Raw genomic sequence first — 20363 nt, 5'->3', positions numbered from 1 at the left:
GACTCCAAGGTTCCTCACAGTGTTACTGGAGGCCAAGGTAATGCCATCCAGAGTAAGAATCTGGTTAGATACCATATTTCTAAGCTTTTCAGCGCTGAGTAAAATGACGTCAGTTTTATCTGAATTAAGAAGCAGAAAGTTAGCGGCCATCCAGGTCTTTATGTCTTTAAGACATTCCTGCAGTTTAACTAATTGGTGTGTGTTATCTGGCTTCATGGACAGATAGAGCTGGGTGTCATCTGCATAGCAGTGAAAATGTATGCTATGTCTTCTAATGATGCTGCCTAGGGGAAGCATGTATAATGTAAACAGAATTGGTCCTAGCACTGAACCCTGTGGAACTCCATAATTAACCTCAGTGTGTGAAGAGGACTCTCCATTTACATGCACAAATTGGAGTCTATTAGATAGATATGATACAAACCACTGCAAGCACAGTACCTGTAATACCTACAGCATGTTCTAATCGCTCTAATAGGATATTATGGTCAACAGTATCGAATAGGGATGGGTATCGTTTAGGTTTTATCCGATACCGGTGCCAAACCGGTACTTTTGAAACGGTGCTGGTGCTTAAACGGTGGCCAAACCGGTGCTTAAAGAATGGAAAACACAAAATTGGTCCAAAAACCTCTCATGTTCAGCTGTTTTTTTGTAAAAAGATAACAATGTTAGTCTTTTCTGCAGGTATAGGGCATATATGGTATCACTCTGGGCTGGAAGCAGTGCTTAAACAATGGAAAAAACACAAACTTTGTCCAAAAACCTCTCATGTTTAGCTGTTTTCCACTTTTTCTTCGGTCATTTTAGCCTTTTTGGCCAGGGTGAAGGGAGTATCTGCCATCAAACAAGAAGACAGCCGCATGTAGCTATGATGGTGTTTGCTAGTTCACGTTACATGCATTAATTTAATAACGCGGTTAGCCTACTCAACGTAAATTACACACGAACAACATTAAGCTACTCACGCAGAGAAGAACGGCTGCTGCTGCCATCATCATTTCGGCTACACTGGCAGGGCTAGGTTCATCGGATTTAAAGTGTGACCTCCTTTGACAGTATCAGCTTAAAGCACTTGTTGCAGGCTGCTGAATTTGCATCTTTTGCTGTGAAGTACAGCCAGACTTTTGACCGCTTTGCCTTGGGCATTTTTAATCTGTAGCTCTGCTCTAAAAGAACGTACGTACCTGGACCCGCCTACTATCCTCGAAACGTAAAATGATTGGCTAGAATCTAAAGTGTATCATTCCATACCAGTTGGTGGCGGTAATGCACCTTTCAGTTGTTTGCCAACCGCCAATAGAAATGTAAGGAAGAAGAAAGTGTATCACAGCTCAGGAAAAAAAAGCACCGAAATAAAGCACCGAAATGCGCGCTGCTTTTCGGTCTGGTTACTACCGTTTATGTCAGAACCGGTGCCATGATGGCACCGGATACCGGTACCCATCCCTAGTATCGAATGCTGCACTAAGGTCTAGCAGGACAAGCACAGAGATGAGTCCACTGTCAGAGGCCATAAGAAGATCATTTGTAACCTTCACTAAAGCTGTTTCTGTGCTGTGATGAACTCTGAAACCTGACTGAAACTCTTCAAATAAACCATTCCTCTGCAGATGATCTGTTAGCTGTTTGACAACTACTCTTTCAAGGATTTTTGATATGAAAGGAAGATTGGAGATTGGCCTATAATTAGCTAAGACTGCTGGGTCTAGAGATGGCTTTTTAAGTAAAGGTTTAACTACAGCCAGCTTGAAGGCCTGTGGTACATAGCCGATTATTAGAGATAGGTTGATCATATTTAAGATCGAAGAATTAATTAATGGCAGGACTTCTTTGAGCAGTTTGTAGGAATGGGGTCTAGAAGACACGTTGATGGTTTGGAGGAAGTAATTATTGAAGTTAACTCAGAAAGATCAATTGGAGAAAAAGAGTCTAACTTAACATCAATGGTACTAAAAGTAGCTGTAGATAATATTACATCTGTGGGATGATTATTGGTAATTTTTTCTCTAATGATAAAAATTTTATTTGTGAAGAAGTTCATGAAGTCATTACTAGTTAACGTTAAAGGATGGTTGGCTCAAAAGAGCTCTGACTTTTTGTCAGCCTGGCTACAGTGCTGAAGAGAAACCTGGGGTTGTTCTTATTTTCTTCAATCAGTGACGAATAGTAAGGTGTTCTAGCTTTGCGGAGGGCTTTCTTATAAAGCAACAAACTATTTCTCCAGGCTAAATGATGATCCTCTAAATTTGTGACACGCCATTTCCTCTCCAGATTACGACTCATCTGCTTTAGGCTACGTGTTTGAGAATTATACCACGGAGTCAGGTACTTTTGATTAGAGACCTTAGTTTTCACTGGAGCTACAGTATCCAGAGTCGTATGTAGTGAGGAGGTGAAATTATTAACAAGATAATCAACCACTGTTGGGGTAGCGTTCAGATAGCTGCTCTGCTCTATGTTGGTACAGCGAATTGACGATGATAACAGTGGGTGGATTATATTCTTAAACTTAGTTACAGCGCTTTCAGAAAGACATCTACTTTGATAAAGTCTACTCTCCACTGCTGTGTAATCAATTATTGTAAATGTAAATGTTATCAGGAAATGATCAGACAGGAGAGGGTTTCAGGAAACACTGTTAAATGTTCAGTTTCTATGCCATATGTTAAAACAAGATCTAGAGTGTGATTAAAGTGGTGGGTGGGTTCTTTTACATTTTGAGAGAAACCAATTGAGTCTAATAACAGATTAAATGCCATGTTGAGGCTGTCATTTTTAGCATCTACATGGATGTTAAAATCACCCACAATAATTATTTTATCTGAGCTCAGAACTAAATTAGATATAAAGTCTGAGAAATCAGACAGAAACTCTGTGTAAGGCCCAGGTGGACGATAGATGATAACAAGTAAGACTGGTTTCTGAGTTTTACAGCTGGGGTGGACAATGTTAAGCATCAGGCTTTCAAATGAATTAAAAGTCTGTCTTGGTCTTTCATTAATTAATAGACTGGTGTGAAACATTGCTGCCACACCGCCCCCTCGGCCTGTGCTTCGAGATTTCTGGTAGTTAGAATGACTCGGGGGTGTTGATTCATTTAAACTAACATAATCATCCTGCTGCAACCAGGTTTCTGTAAGGCAGAGTAAATCAATTTGTTGATCAATTATTAAGTCATGTACTAACAGAGACTTGGAGGAGAGAGACCTAATATTTAATAATCCACATTTCACTGTTTTACTCTTTGGTTCAGATGTGGATACTGTATTGTTCTTTCTTTGTAATTGTTTATGTTTAAGTTGTTTGTTGCTGGTTTTTAGTTTGTTTTTTGTCTTTTTGGAAGCTGACACAGTCTCTATGGAGATGGGTTTTTGGGGGGGTAGCAGGAGGAGAGAAGCTGCAGAGAGGCGTGTAAGACTGCAACTCTGCTTCCTGGTCCCAACTCTGGATAGTCATATTTTGGGGGGTTTAATAAATTTGTCCATATTTCTAGAAATGAGAGCTGCTCCATCCAAAGTGGGATGGATGCCGTCTCTCCTAACAAGACCAGGTTTCCTCCAGAAGGTTTGCCAATTATCTATGAAGCCCACGTCGTTTCTGGGACACCACTCAGACAGCCAGCAATTTAAGGAGAACATGCGGCTAAACATGTCACTCCTGGTCTGATTGGGGAGGGGACCAGAGAAAACTACAGAGTCCGACATTGTTTTGGCAAAGTTGCACACCGATTCAATTAGTGACCTCCGATTGGCGTAACCGGGTGTCATTACTGCCGACGTGAATTATGATTTTATTGAATTTACGTTTACCCTTAGCCAGCAGTTTTAAATTTCCTTCAATGTCGCCTGCTCTGGCCCCTGGAAGACAATTGACTATGGTTGCCGGTGTCTCTAGCTTCACATGTCTGAGAACAGAATCACCAATTACCAGAGTTTGACCCCCGGCGGGTGTGTCGCCGAGTGGGGAAAAACGATTAGACACATGAACGGGTTGGTGGTGTACCTGGGGCTTCTGTTTAGGACTATGCTTCCTCCTCACCGTCACCCAGCCGCCCTCTTTCCCCAGCTGCTTGGGATCTGCCAGCGAACAGCTATGCTATCTTTGGCTGCACCAGCTACAGGGGCCTGGCTAGCTACGGGTGAATGAAGGGTGCGAAGCCGAGTCTCTAATTCGGTAATCCTGGCCTCCAGAGCTGCAAATATGCTACATTTGTTACAGATATCATTACTGCTAAAGGAGGCCGAGGAGTAACTAAACATCTGACACAATGAGCAAGAAAGTGCAGGAGGGACAGGTGAAGTAGCCATGGTGCTAACGAGTCGGCTACGAGCTAAGCTAAGCTAGCGAAACAGTACAGAGGCAGTGAGTGAATACTTTGGCTATAAATTAGGTAGTGAGTACACAGAAAGTGTGCTTCGGATGAAGCAAGTGAAGATTATACGCTGAAAAAAGAATGTATTTAAAAGTTGTTAATTAAATTGCTAAGCAAATAAGCTACTCAGAAACACCACTGTGTTTGAGCAGGAACAGGAAGTGATACTCTACCGCAGAGCGAGCGAACACGTCTTCGTTCGCTAGTGGGGACTAGTAAAAGCGCTATACAAATACAGGCCATTTACCATTTACCAATGTTTGTGACACAACTGCCACAGATGAAAGGAGTAGTCGTCATTGTTTCAGCATGATTATCACCCATATTAACCTAAGCAAAATCTGAAATCATGTCATATATAGCATTATGTCATTATGTCAATTACATGTAATTTTGTGATTATGTATAATTTTCCAGTCTTGCATGCCCATAATCTTGATTGTGAATAATGACCTCTGGACAGATGAATCATGTGTTTGGTCACAGTTATAGTAGACATGTTTGGCAGCTGACCCCTTTTTACTTTAACTCCAGCTTCAGAATTGCAATTCTAATCACAGGCATGTGATGTCACAGCATGCATCCAGAGGGAAAAAGACGTTGGGAAAGTACAGACGCAGCTCATCCCACAATGGGAGAAACAGTAGTGAAGCGTATGTATTCAGTAGATGGATGTCAAACAAAGCACTTTCAGGGCTTTGGGCCCAAGTGAGACCAACAGTTAGTTATCCATCGTTACCTTTAGAAGTTGTTGACTTCCTTTTCTTCCACTTGTCTCATTCAGGGTCGTGGAAGGGTTGGATACAACCCCAGCTGCCATAGGGCAAGAGGCGGGTTACACCCTGGACAGGTCATCAGTCGGTCAAAGGGCTAACTCAAAGACAGGCCACCATTCACAGTCTTTTCAAGCTGTTAGCGGATATTTTGTGTTTTTTCTGTCAGAAAACTTCTCCCTCGTGCAGTTGTTTTGCAGCCCCACAGCAGAAAATCTATTCATGCAAGAACCTCGTAGCATCTGCAGTGGTGGAAATGTTCTGGTTTCAGGTTGCTTTGCTCCCTGAGGGACCAAGCTTTGAATTCTCCATCATAACAAAGTGCTTGAAGAAAGTGTGGAGCCATCTGTTCAGAAGCTGAACTAGAAGTACAACATTTTGGTTTTTAACTGACTTTAAAAATTATTAACATATTTTATTCTGAATTTACCGGTAATTTAAATAATTTTTAGGTTCTCTTCTAAATTTACCTAATTTCTAAGAGAATATTTTAAATATATATATTAGTCTATTCTTAAAATATTCTTGAGAGCTTGTCAGTGTTTATTTCCTACATTTTTCCTTTCGTATATTCATACAGGTTTATTTAATGTTACTGAATCTGTTCTGAAAAAAAGACTTAACTGTATGAGTGATAGGGGAAAAGGTAAAACTCTAGAACTGGAGTGCTTTCTCTGGTTAATGACGTTTGGTGACAAGCAGCTTTATAAAATAGGAAAAAAAGGTCACATGACTACTCTTATCTAAAACGCTGCAGTCCAAAGTCAGATGATTTTGATTGGCCAGATATCTTAAATATAACCTTTCCTTGCTTCTATCAGCAGTCACATTGGTACTAATGACTGGACTCCACTGGCTCCGGTGACAGCCTTACACACTCTGGCATGTAAGGCTGTCACACATGAAGACTTGAAAACGAGTGGGAGGAGACTTTGACAGATGATGTGACATTCTTCTCTCCTTCTCCATACTTTCTTTGCCCATCTTTCTGGTATGAGTTCATCTTGGTTTCATCTCTCCAAAGATTTTTTCTCCCTCCAAGTCCAGTCTGGCCTAGGAGGTGCAATGAGATGTTCAGCCTATGTAGCGGCAACAAATAAAAACTTGACAAGATTAACTTGTCAACATTTTGCTTCGTATGTGCCATCTCCTCTGTTAGTTGTGAGTATGCTAAAATACAGTATCCACACACAACCGTGGAGATGTTTAGCTGATTACAGAATCCATCTGTGGAGGGAAGGTAGAAATGAGCCAAGTAACAGTCAGCCAGCAAGAGAAAATCAGGCTGCTGGACAGACTTGTTGAAAATCTGTTGGCTTCACAGTGTGATGCACTGAGCGCCTCTCAAGTCATTTCTTAACTTGAAACTGCACCACCACACTGCTCTTAGCAACAACAGCTTCCTGACGTAAATGAATGTGAAGCATTGTGTCAATCTCTGTGAATAGATTAAAGTTTAGAATAACATGAAGCAGGTATGAATCCAGCAGGTGTGATGAATGAAGGGTCTCAGAAGCAGAAGGTCGCTGGTAGTGTGAAAGTCTCTTCAGGCTTGTTCTGTATAAACAACTGAAATAAATGCTGAAGGTTCCCACTAAGTTTTGTTTTTATCTTCTAAAGCAGAAATTAAATCAGACATTGTTGATATTGTACTCTGCAGTGGAGTTGACTCATATTACACAACCTGTTTTTCTGGAAATTACATGTTTTGATCTGTGGTTGAGGGGACACATAACTGCTGTCTGGAGATTTTTCATAAAGTTTATTCCAAAAAGTTTCAGTAAGTTAACAAACACAGTTCTCACTACAGTTGCTTTATTGGTGTCTTGTTCTCGGACATTTTAGACGTTGATGGCATTTCTTTACTTGAATGACTGAGCATGCGACAGTCAATCCTTCTTTAAAGGTTTAGGAAAAGATGATTTACCACTAAAAGCTCTGTTTTATTGGTTTTATGGACGATGACCCCTGTCAGAGGATAGCCTAGAAAAATATGTAGTCCAGCCACTAAATATACAAACTAAATCTGCAGAAGCACAGCAGTTTTGGTGGGATGTGTTAATAAAGAGAGGAAATGAAACAAATAAACTATGTTAAAACTGAGCACTGATAATGAAGCCACTCTTCTGTCTGGTAATTATCTTTTTGCATCAGCATGGATATATCCATAGATCTTCACATCTCTTTGAGTCACAGTATCCTTGTGAGACTCAGGTGAAACTATCATATTCTCCTCTGCATGAAACTGAAAAAGAACACCAGCAGAAACTCTGAGAATCATCTTTAGCTGAGTTGAACTTTGCTGCAGGTGACCTGTGATGACAGCTTCTGTTGTTCAGTCACTGGATAAAAGCCAGACTTTAGAAAAGCATCTGTCCTGCTGGGATGATGTTGTGAATTGCAGGTTTCAGGGCCCAAACTCAGGACTCTAAAAGTCAGGCAGAAAGTAACAAAAAATGGACCTTTTATTAAGCTGATGGAAAGTCAAGCAACAAGGAAAAGAATTTCAGTGACTAGCCAGGCCGCAGATGAAGGCAGGTAAACAGATGCTCTGACAAAGAACAAGAAGAGACAGCAGAGAAACAAGGCGCAACTGAACACAATCAAGGAAATAAATAGATAGAAAGGAAAAAATCAAGACAGGGCACGGGAGAAATTGACAACAAGTAAAAGTAAGTAAGAACAGGAAATTAAGAGGACCAAACTTAACAAGGACAAGAAAACTCAGACACAATACACAGAGAGCCACGGGAACGCTGGAATAACAACCGAGGACAAAGAACTGTCGCTATAGAGCCAGCATTACTCAAATAATAAAATTGTAATATTCAAGAAACATGAGGTCTTACTCTTGAAAACAGAAATTGAAAAACCTAAATGGAAGCTAATCCTGAAAAGCAGAATAAGGAACAAAATACAAAGACTGTCACACATGAAGACTTAAAAACGAGTGGGAGGAGACTTCAGAACGGAAATCAAAAACCAAACATGATTTAATTTTGGCTGATCTCACATTGACGATCTGACAGCTTCCAGATGGGTCTCACGCTGATTTCTGGCACTGAATACTTTGTGATTTCATGTTGGATGTCAAACTTGCCCTGAAACAAGAAATAAAGATTTTAGATTCGATTTCACATCCTAACAGAGCACATGCTGCATTTGCAACTATTTACCTCTTTACCTCGGCATCTGCGTATATGGCCCAAAAATGTTGTACCTGGACACCCAAATTAAGACTTTCAAAAAAGGGCAACTTGTGTCACGATCTACCCTGAGAGCAGAAGATGATTCTCTCACTTCTTCTCACTATGTTTTCTGTTTGGGTTACATCTGTGCACCCCCATTTTAACCATCCTAAATACATCTGCATCATCTTGTACTTTATATCCATTTTTCCATCCAGCTTATTCAGCCAGGGGACACGGCTTTAAACTCTGAGGTCCTATATGACATAAATAATAAATAAATGATTGCATTAATAAAACATAAAGTGTGCTACAGTGATATGATGTAAGATTTATGGGTGAGTGTGAGGTCCATGAATGAATCTTTGTGCAGACCAGTCCAAAATCCCCCTGAGCCCGTCTGTCAGTCACTGAATGTACAGCAGGGTAGAGAGACCAGGTTTGAGTCCTGAATATGAAATTGTACCGAGTCACAACGCAAATCTGTGACATGCTGGATGGGCCAGCTCTGGAAACAGTCTGCTTTTTATTAACATTCTAACAGTTTAACACAAGCAACAGCAGGAGAGAGACTTATTGCAGCATCTTTGTAGAGATGATTTTGTACAAACACATTTAATTCCTTTTTTCCTCATTTTTAAAAAGATCTAACTTTTTAAATAATGTTTCCAGGCTGAGGGAGCCTCTCACACCTCGAATGAGTCATAATCATAAAAGATGAGGCTGTTCATGATTGATGTCAGATTAGATCCACTGCAGTTTGTTTGTCATTCTAGACAGAGCACATAAGCATCTTGGAAAACCAAAATCTCACATGAGCATTTTGATTTGCAGATGAAGCCCCTGTGGATCAGAATATATTACACTTTTTAACTGATAGCATTCAGCAGGTTTCTGTAACTGGTTGTCTGTGGCTCTCCACAAGCCTGTGTTCCTTCTCCTCTGCTTCTATCATCTACACCAGGGGTGGGGATCTCCAGGCCTCAAAGGCCGGTGTCCTGCAGATTTTAGATGTGTTCTTGATCCAACACAGCTGATTTAAATGGCTAAATGACCTCCTCAGCATGCCTTGAAGTTCTCCAGAGGCCTGGTAATGGACTAATATTTTGATTCAGGAGTGTTGACCCAGGTTGTTGTTTAAAAATCTGCAGGACACTGGCTCTTGAGGCCTGGAGGTCCCTACCCCTGATCTACACAGGCAGCTACAAACTTCTTTGCCATTTTCTGATGGCCATGCAGCCTCCTCTTCAGGGTTCACTGTGAGGTCATAGTGATGCTAAGCCTGCACTGCTCAGGTGGCGTAATGAAAACTTTGTTGACCTTAATGTGATTAACACTAAGAAAATAATCGATGATTTCCAGAATGACAGCAGAACGTCAAAAGCTGGAACCATACACCGCGGAAAAGTCTAAATTGCGGATACTCGGAAATAAATATCAGCGTAAATCCGATGCAGACAAAGTCGGTGATTAAACTAGGAAAACAAAGAATTTACTTGTTGCACACTATTTCTTACCATTTCTAAAAATATCTTGTGTCATTTCTTTATTATTTTACAGAAAGTCTTTTAACATTTTCTTTCATGTGCTGGTTCAGTGGGCTTTCTGTGAAAGACAGGGACAGTCTCAATAGCATTGTGAAACTCAAAGATCTGAGCTCCATTTGGGAGAAAGTAAAAGGTTTCATTCATCGATCTGAGCACGCTCTTTCACATGAATTTGTTTTATTGCCCTCAGGTCAGTGCTATCATGCAGCCTTTAGAAAAACAAAGCACTTCTCAAATTCTTTCATACTTTCTTCTATTCAGCTGATAAATGTCAAGAGAGGCTCTTTGTTTTTATTCATCTGGTTATGAATAGGTTGATGTGTGGAGTTCTGCTCGGAGACCACAACGTCAAGCTGCTCACTGGCAAACTGAATGTTGAATGCTAGACGTCTATATTATGTTCTATAATCTATCTTTAATCTATTTCATTTATCTATCCATTATAATGGTGGACTGACAAACAGAATTCCCCATTGTGGAATAAATGATGTTTTCTGAATCTGAATCTTTATTTTAAATTTGGTTATGGTACCCTAGACGAACCACAGCATGGCCAACTAATATCATGCCTTATGCTCATGCTAGCTTTTCACAGTGACAGTTTACTGGAACACCCAAATAATTACCACAGACTGAACATAAAAAGGGTCACAAGTCAGTATGTTTATTTCATAACCAAGAATAAACGTCTGTGGCTGAAACACAAAGCTAAAAAGTGCCAAAAACTGAAGTTCATTGACGAACACTTGCTGCCTCCAAAAGTGAGTCAGTCTGGATAGGCTCCCAAGTATTACAGCTGAAATAAATATGTTTACATCTTGATATAAAAACTGTTATTTCGTAAATGTCATGGTTCCTGGGTTGTTGATCCAGTTTTTCTAGTTTGCTGTTCTCTGTCCTCAGTTATCTTTTTGGTTATGTGGGTCCTAGGTCTAGGTTCTTGGTTATGATTTAGTCCTCGAGTTTCAGTTCATGTCTGTTTTCACTTAGTATTCTGCCTTGGGTTATTTGGTGTAGTGTCTTGTTGTTTTTCTTGGCTTTCCCCTTGTTTTCCGTGTCCATGGAAGTTTTCCCGGGTGTAGTTGTTTTCAGGTTTTGTTACTTTCTGTTTTATTTTGTCCCCTTGTCTTATTAGTTAGATTCTGTTCAGCTGTGTCTCATTTTCCCCACTGTGTCCTCTCTTTCTAACTACCTCATGTGTCTATTTAAGGCCTCAGTTTTCCAAAGGTTTTTGTTTTTCTACACCTCTGGGGGTGTTTCTTTTGGCTCAAAAGATGCATGTCTGGCTCAGTTTTGCTTTGTATTTTTTGTGAGTTCTAGCAATTAAGCTATCCTTTCCTGTCTGCTACACAGCGTATCATGACAAAAATCTCTTATTTTACTTTTGCTAAGGTGTAAAGTTTGAGCTAACAGGTGCGGCTGTAGCTGCTTGCTATCTGCTAGCCTTTCATTTAGCTAATTGAAGTCACTGTACTGTGTTAATACTGTTTGTCTGGCAAATACTGCTTGCTGGAGTTTTAATGAGTGAATTTTCTGGATGTTATTTCTGTTACGTAGCATTAATGTGCCAGCGTCTGTCTGTATGATGCAAGTGTTCAGTTGATAGATATTGCTAACCAACCTTGCTAATATTCCAGACTGATGTGAGGCAAACTGGTTCACAGGTTCAATATTTTAGCTCTATAGTTTTAGGCAGGACTCAGACATGCTTTAGAAGTTATCAGTAAAATCTGAAAATTGTTTCTAAAAACCTACAGGAAATGTGTGGCATGAACTGCAGTATTGTAACCTCAAGAAAATAAAAGCTGACTCTTTTCACTTTGGTGGGTTAAAGCAACTTATCGTTAATGTTTTTTAATTGGAGGAAGGAAGACAGAGCAGCTCCTTTCAGGTCAAATGAAACTATTAAAAAAATTGTAATTTAACTTTATGCTGTCAAACTAGTGGACAAGGGTGGTCTTAATGGGACAGATCAAAGTGACATCTGATATAACCTCTAAATTGTAGCCTCAGACAGCATTTCACAATTTTTTCCCCCCCACTATTTCAGCAGGTCATAATCCAGGGACAAGCTAAAACAAAAGGATGGCTTTGTCCTCTGCATAGCAGGGAATGCGATGGGATGTTTGATCAATTTCCAAAGACAACTAGTGTCAAGAGAAATCAAAATAATACCTAAAATTGAACCTTGGGGTACACCACCGATTTCAGATAATGATGAAAATTAAAACCAACTCAGTGTGGCAAAGTTAATGCAAACCTGTGTTTCAAGAAGGGCTATCAAAATAGCATCATCAACACATGTTAAAAACAAAAAAGTTTAACTTTGATGCAGAGAAAGCACAGAACATGGTGATATAAAGTGGAACTTCTTCCACTTCTTGTTTCTCTGTAGATGTGTTTTGCTTATTTGTATTTTTCCCACCTAAAGTCAGCAGTCTCATAGAACTCTATCAAAACTAACAGCCGTCCTCATCCAGCTAGAGAGAAATAACACATGGCTGTTGGTCACTGGTATAAATTGTCCCTGTCAGCTGAATGACTGATCTGCTTGGCCTAATGAGGAATTTAAAATTCAGCTCCACGAATACACATAAAGAATAATTGGGATTAGTGTGACAAAGTACTATTGTGTCCCCTCCCCTGCCACCCGATGGATGATGTGGTTTCTCATTAAGTAACAAAGAGACTGGAGCCGCTAGTGCCAGCAAAAGAAAATGATGTGGTTATTAAATGTTTTATGTTTGCATTCAGTGCAAAAATATGAAGTGTGATCAGTGGTTAATGCAGTAATGATTTTTAGTCTTTGCACAGTAGCAGGACCTTGATGTCTAATTTGAAATTGTGTTTTCATCGAAATAGTTAAATAGTTTTTTTTTTAGTATTCTGTTCATTTTGCAGAATAATACAAAGTCATTTCAGGGCTGGATCCTTCAGTCCCTCGCATCCACTGTTGGACTGCCTCCTCACGGCCACAGGTTGGACTAAACTGCTTCTACTGCACAGGGAAGCAATACACCATTGGGGGTGTACTCTTCAGACCTGCTGCAAAGTGCTTCACCTGTGTTTGTATGAGTTTGATGCAGACTAACAGGGTTTTGGGTACCGCTTACCTTCAGCAATGAGCCCATTTTTTTCAGCATTGTTTGCTTCAATAGAGGGAGACTCTTTACAGGCACCGCACGGAGGAAGTATGCGTCATTGTGCTTGCATTAGCTCTGTTTCCAGCTGTTTTATGACCATTTTCAAATAGAATATGAAAGATGTTTTAATGCTTTGCTGATGTGGAAAAGCTGGAATATCTTGATAAGCATAAAAACAAAAGTTACAAGATTTGTGTTTAGCACATGTTTTCTTTAAGTGATTTCTTCTTGTGGAAGGTTTTAATGTCACACAAGGAGCATCATCTACAGTTTATGTGATGCACATATGAAAGTAGCGGATAGAGAATATAAATACATTTAAATGAAAAAGCATTGTGTTTATTGTCCTTTTTCTTTAGCCTTCATTACATGTTTAGCTACAACACTCTGAATAAACATACCAAGGAAAGAAATACACTCTTTGTTGAACATAATTTAATATTTTAACTGTCTCTAATGGGTGTGGTGTTAATGCTCCTATGTGTTTGTTGCTTGTGTTTGGTTTTGATTGTGATGCACTCTTTGTCTTTGAGTGTCAAGTTCTTTGTGTGTCTCTATTCTGTCATTTTGCCTATGTTAAGTGTTTTCATGTATCTGCACTGTCCTGGTTAGTTATAGTTCCTAACTTCCTGTTTTGTTTTGGTAGTCTTTTGAGCTCCTGTGTGGATTTTCTTTTTTTTTTTTAGCTCATTGTTCACTCAGTACTGTGAGTTCATACTTGTCTTCATTCATAGATGATTTGTGTAACTCTGAGCCTAGGTGCTGTAGCACTAACAGGTCTAATCTTGTTACCCTTATTGGAACCCAGTTTTACTCTTGATTTCGGTGTTGCATTCTAAAACAGATTGTTAGTAATTGTAAAGTGTGCCTGATATGAGACCTGACCATCCTCAGCATTATAATAGATGAGGTCTAACAATATTGCAGTGGCTAATCTTAATTATCACTATGAGTTCTTTCTGATGAATATGTTCTCATCAAAGAGATTCAAGAGGTAAATACTGATGTGTAGAAAGTGTGAAATGTGAAAAAATAGAGTATATATATATATATTAGGGCTGCTCGATTATGGCAAAAATGATAATCACGATTATTTTCACTGAAATTGAGATCTCGATTATTTGACGATATTTATTTAACAATAACAATGTATTGAATAATGACTTTAAAGATTGTCAAAAATAATATAAAATAGTAAATAGCAAAAACTGATAACAGTGCCAAATGTTTGCAATATAAAAAATAAATGAAAAATGTAAACATCTATGTTTAGTGAACTTTGCAGTGTTGCTCTGTGGTGCAGCTACGATACTGTAGCAAAGTTTACACACTATGTCAACTTGATCCACGTCTGACTCCACGAACCCATAATGTTTCCACACCACTGAAGTTTTTTTTTACCTCTCTTTTCAACAAATGGCAGTCACTCTCCTCTCCAAATAACTTCTGCTTAGCTTTCCGAGCTTCCCTCGGGTCCTCTTAATCAGTGGTCCCGAACCCCCGGGCCTCGGACCGTTACCGGTCCGTGAGTCGTTTGGTACCGGGCCGCGAGAGTTGAGGCTCAGGTGTGAAATGTATAGTTTTCAGGGTTTTTATCGGTTTTCAGCATTATTTTGTTATCGTTTTTATCGTTTACTCGGTTTTCCTTGGTACGGAGCCCCGCAGGGGACATGGGAGAAAAAAAAAAAATTAAGACAGACTTTTGCGAGATCTCGCAAAACTAACTCGGGATCTCGCAAAGCTTTTGCGAGATCTCGCAAAAGTTTTAGCCGCATTCTTCGGCCTTCGACCTCCCGTTAGCAAAGCTAACGGGAGGTCCTCCCGTTAGCTTTGGTCGAGACCTACTACAGCCGGGAGGAACACCGCTTTCCCGGCACATCGTGCCTCGACCTCCCGGTCGGCTTCGAGCCAGCGTCCGAAGAATGCGGCTAAAACTTTTGCGAGATCCCAAGTGTGTTTTGCGAGATCCCGAGTTAGTTAGTCCGTCTTAATTTTTTTTTCCTCCCATGTCCCCTGCGGAGCTCCGTACCTTGGTCTTTTCATGTGAGTTATGAATAAATTTTATTTTTTTCAGTACCGGTACTAGTGTTATTTTGTTGTATTTATCTGTGACACCTTAAAGGCTGGTCCATGAAAATATTGTCGGGCATAAACCGGTCTGTGGCGCAAAAAAGGTTGGGGACCGCTGCTCTTAATTGTTGTGACACGTGTTCGAAATGCAGAGAGGTGCGCTCGATTTGCCACACGGAGCAGCGCGAGAGTAAAGCACGAGGGATGGGCTAATAATCGGCTAAGTCATTTTTAATGATCGTTGAAAGCCCAGATCGTAATCGTGATTAAAATTTGATTGATTGAGCAGCCCTAATATATATCTATATATCTATATCTCAATATATCTATCTGAGGGTTGTAAATATTTAGAAGTGAACAGTAGGTCAAATTATATTATTTGCATCTTAGACTGATAAGAGTTCATTCCATTGTTCAGATGAGGTGCATCTCTCTTAACGTGAGAGCACATTATTATCTTCCAGTTTCACTGGGATGTTAATCTGTCCGTGCAGTGCAGTCATCAATGCATGACAGCGGCAGATAGGAAGTTGAAACTACTTTTAAAAACAGGTAGAAATGGCCGAGGGGCAAAGTGAGTGGATGAGCTTCAGTCAGTGTGAGAGTGGCAGGAATCAGAAGTGAGTGGAGCAAAAGGGCAGGAGAAAGTCAAGAAACAGGCAGGGAGGCAAACCTGGCAGCTGATCAGAGAGGAAGGACGCCGAAGCTGCAGCAGGTACATGATAACAGAGAGCCAGGAGTATGTTATTATGATTGAGATAATGCTGTCAGACACCAGAAGCCAATGAAAACGCCTGCAGATGTCTCACATTGTCCTTTGGAAGTTGGATAAAATGAACACCAACTTAAACATTTGACATCATTCCTCCAACCAGCAGCTACACAGCAAACAGAGTTAACCCCTGAATTATTTAGTTGATGTTTACAGTCATTTAAATAAATTCCCACCCTTCAAACAAGCCTTAAAGTATGAATATTTTAGCTGTTATGACTACAAAAGCAAATCTCCATGTTTCTTCATCCCTGTGTGCAGAGACTGAGACATACAGCTTTGTGGAAACAGTTTTCAGTCCTCTGTGTAGACAAAGAAACCCTTACTGTAAGGAGGGAGCAAATACCTGTTAATGCATTTGGTTAGTTGATCCTTAACAGGCATGAGTACAGTTGTAAATGTTTTTGCAGTTTGCTGATCTGGAGTGTTTAGGTGTGTTTTAACATAATGCCGCAGAAAAGTGAGCTTGAATTCGTCTACAATAATGTGATGGACTGAAAATCACACAGAAAACAAATATAAAAGTTATTGATGCTAAACATAAATCTACAAACGACTGAAAAATGTTGTGTTCTGCAGTCTTGAGACTGAAGAAGTCACTTGGATGAGAGACAAAATGTTTCTCCCGCTGAAAATGCTACGTCCAGATGAACAGAATCAACTTTGTGCGATATCCTTAGCTGGATGGCTGGGCATGTTACAATTACATGGACAATTACTGAATCATTGGAATGAGGGGAGTTTGGAAGGTGTGAGGAATCAGGTAGCTGAAAATGGGAAGAATGAAAAGACTGGAGAGGAGCAGTGAGGGAGCGAGCTACTTGTGGAGAAAGTGTAAGACTTTAAGTTTGCTGCTGTTACCCTGATGTTTCATCAGTGTCCACAATGAAGAGCAGCTTGTGCCCATTTTAAAGTGTGAACTGGGCTGTAAATGTTTTTCTTTCACATAAGATTTTAAATACATTAACTGGTTTTGTTACCTTGGTACATGTAAAGTGTTTTATCATGTTCTTATTGTTTTATTCCATAAACATTTTACTGACATTTCCCTCCATCCCTTGCAGGTATAAGGCCATAGTAAACCCCATGGACATCCAGACATCCAGCGCTGTCTTCTGGACGTGTCTGAAAGCTGTTTCTATCTGGCTGCTTTCCGTCCTGCTGGCTGTTCCTGAGGCTATTTTCTCCCAAGTCGTCTCCATGCAGGTACCATAACGTACATCAACTCCTGCAAACAGTACTAGTATTATAAGTTTCAAGTTTTATTGTCGTATACAGATAAACAGTGTAGCCACATTTACCCGTAATGAAATTCTTTGGCTCATTCTCCTCAGCTTTACATGAACATATAGAAAGTGTGCAGTTACATTAAGAAGAAAACAACAAGACAACAACAACTACAACAACAACAACAAATAACAAAATACAAAACTATAAAATATTAAGAGAATTTAAGACAGTTATTTGGTATTTACATTTTGTGCAAAAAAACTTGCGCAGTGAGGATTTTAAAGTGGTTAAAGTGACAGTGTGTGTAGAGTCCAGTAGTTGTAGTGAGTGTGTAATAGTGTGTGCAGAATGTCAGCAGTTCAAAAGCCTGATGGCTTGTGGGTAGAAACTATCTCTGTGTCTGCTAGTGCGGGTCTGAATGCTCCTGACCCACCACCTATCATCATCAATTTCAGGAGCGGGACCACGCCTCATTCACGCCTCTTCCGGCCTCAGACTATATACAGTGGGGCAAAAAAGTATTTAGTCAGCCACCGATTGTGCAAGTTCCCCCACTTAAAATGATGACAGAGGTCAGTAATTTGCACCAGAGGTACACTTCAACTGTGAGAGACAGAATGTGAAAAAAAAATCCATGAATTCACATGGTAGGATTTGTAAAGAATTTATTCGTAAATCAGGGTGGAAAATAAGTATTTGGTCACCTCAAACAAGGAAAATCCCTGGCTCTCACAGACCTGTAACGTCTTCTGTAAGAAGCTTTTCTGTCCCCCACTCGTTACCTGTATGAATGGCACCTGTTTGACCTCATCATCTGTATAAAAGACACCTGTCCACAGCCTCAACCAGTCAGACTCCAAACTCCGCCATGGCCAAGACCAAAGAGCTTTCGAAGGACACCAGGAAAAGAATTGTAGACCTGCACCAGACTGGGAAGAGTGAATCTACAATAGGCAAGCAGCTTGGTGTGAAAAAATCAACTGTGGGAGCAATCATCAGAAAATGGAAGACATACAAGACCACTGATAATCTCCCTCGATCTGGGGCTCCACGCAAGATCTCATCCCGTGGGGTCAAAATGATCATGAGAACGGTGAGCAAAGATCCCAGAACCACACGGGGGGACCTGGTGAATGACCTGCAGAGAGCTGGGACCAAAGTAACAAAGGTCACATCAGTAACACACTACAACGGCAGGGAATCAAATCCCGCAGTGCCAGACGTGTTCCGCTGCTGAAGCCAGTGCATGTCCAGGCCCGTCTGAAGTTTGCCAGAGAGCACATGGATGATACAGCAGAGGATTGGGAGAATGTCATGTGGTCAGATGAAACCAAAGTAGAACTTTTTGGTATAAACTCAACTCGTCGTGTTTGGAGAAGAAGAATACTGAGTTGCATCCCAAGAACACCATACCTACTGTGAAGCATGGGGGTGGAAACATCATGCTATGGGGCTGTTTTTCTGCCAAGGGGACAGGACGACTGATCCGTGTTAAGGACAGAATGAATGGGGCCAAGTATCGTGAGATTTTGAGCCAAAACCTCCTTCCATCAGTGAGAACTTTGAAGATGAAACGAGGCTGGGTCTTCCAACATGACAATGATCCAAAACACACCGCCCGGGCAACAAAGGAGTGGCTCCGTAAGAAGCATTTGAAAGTCCTGGAGTGGCCTAGCCAGTCTCCAGACCTCAACCCCATAGAAAATCTGTGGCGGGAGTTGAAAGTCCGTGTTGCTCGGCGACAGCCCCAAAACATCACTGCTCTTGAGAAGATCTGCATGGAGGAATGGGCCAAAATACCAGCTACTGTGTGTGCAAACCTGGTAAAGACCTATAGTAAACGTTTGACCTCTGTTATTGCCAACAAAGGTTATGTTACAAAGTATTGAGTTGTATTTTTGTTATTGACCAAATACTTATTTTCCACCCTGATTTACGAATAAATTCTTTACAAATCCTACCATGTGAATTCATGGATTTTTTTTTCACATTCTGTCTCTCACAGTTGAAGTGTACCTCTGGTGCAAATTACTGACCTCTGTCATCATTTTAAGTGGGGGAACTTGCACAATCGGTGGCTGACTAAATACTTTTTTGCCCCACTGTATATATTCATGCCTCTCCCCCCCCCTTTTTCCTTCTCTTCTACTCTTCTCATTTTCCTTCTTTCACTTCTCGTTAGTACGAGACCTTTCCCAAACCGCAGCACCAGTTCATAGTTCCTCAGCCTTCATCGCTTATCGTTACTGAGAATGTGGTCCCAGCTAGTGAAGTACTAGTAATACAAGTATTAGAAAATTCTGCACTGGCCTCAGCATCAGACCCTCTGGAGAGAAATGTGCAATGTCATTGGAGTGTAAAACGCTGTGGTAAACGTTTCACTTTACAGTCCATGTTCCCCTCCTTTACCCGAACACGTCTTCACACTCCCCCCTTGCCCCAGTGGCCACAAGCTGGGCATCGATCTGCTGCGTTTTCACGCTGGGATGGTGGATGACGAGAGCTGATGAAATGTCTCTGCTCGCTGATGTAAGAAATGTATTAGGGCAACCTCACGCAGGGTGGCACAAAACAACCAGGATCGTTGTTTCTGAGCGATTTATAGAATATTAACGTGCTGCGTTTCCTCTGTCATAGGAAACATTTAGTCTGTGTACCTGCTGCGTCCACGCTGTTGGAAACGAGTTTCTGCCTTTCATTCTGCCCCCCCCCCCCTCCCTCCTGTATTTGTTATTTGTTTCCTTCTTGCTTCATTTCTCTTCACTGATTTTCTTTCTCTGTTTATCTGTTCCCCTTTTATTTCTCCTCCCTCATCTTCATTACACTGAATACTTTTCTACATAATCTCCTCCTCTCCATCTCCTTGTTTCATTTCCTCATTCTTCCTTCAGCACTTCTCTGACATGTTATTCATCTTAATGTGTCTAAGAACAACAACACTTTCTGTTTTATTTCCTTTCCACTCCTCTCTTTTCCTTGCTGTCTCCTCTTTGTCCTCTCTCCTTTCCTAATTTCCTCTCAGGGTCACAGGGACAACACAAATGTCACCTTTGTGAACTGCGTGCCCTACCCGCTGTCCAATCAGATGCATCCTAAGATCCACTCAGTGATGATCTTCCTGGTTTACTTCCTCATCCCTCTGGCCATCATCTCTGTGTACTACTACCACATCGCCCGCACGCTCATCAAGAGTGCCCATGACATGCCGGGGGAAGTCAGCGAGCACACCAAGAGACAGGTGACCGCTGGATGATGAGTGGATGAG

The 20363-nt window shown here is 40.8% G+C and overlaps 1 protein-coding gene across 1 annotated transcript in view; it reads left to right on the top strand.

The window, feature by feature from the left end:
- nmbr (neuromedin B receptor) overlaps nt 1-20363 on the top strand; it is an 89644-nt gene that overhangs the window by 21308 nt on the left and 47973 nt on the right. The window contains exons 2-3 of the mRNA XM_085132880.1: nt 16933-17074; nt 20121-20336. Of these exons, the coding sequence (XP_084989006.1) occupies nt 16933-17074; nt 20121-20336 (358 nt within the window). The remainder of the gene's footprint in view (nt 1-16932; nt 17075-20120; nt 20337-20363) is intronic.

Source organism: Neolamprologus multifasciatus, chromosome 15, assembly GCF_963576455.1.
Source record: "Neolamprologus multifasciatus chromosome 15, fNeoMul1.2, whole genome shotgun sequence".
In the NCBI taxonomy this organism is placed as follows: Eukaryota; Metazoa; Chordata; class Actinopteri; order Cichliformes; family Cichlidae; genus Neolamprologus; species Neolamprologus multifasciatus.
This window is presented reverse-complemented; position numbering and strand designations above follow the sequence as displayed.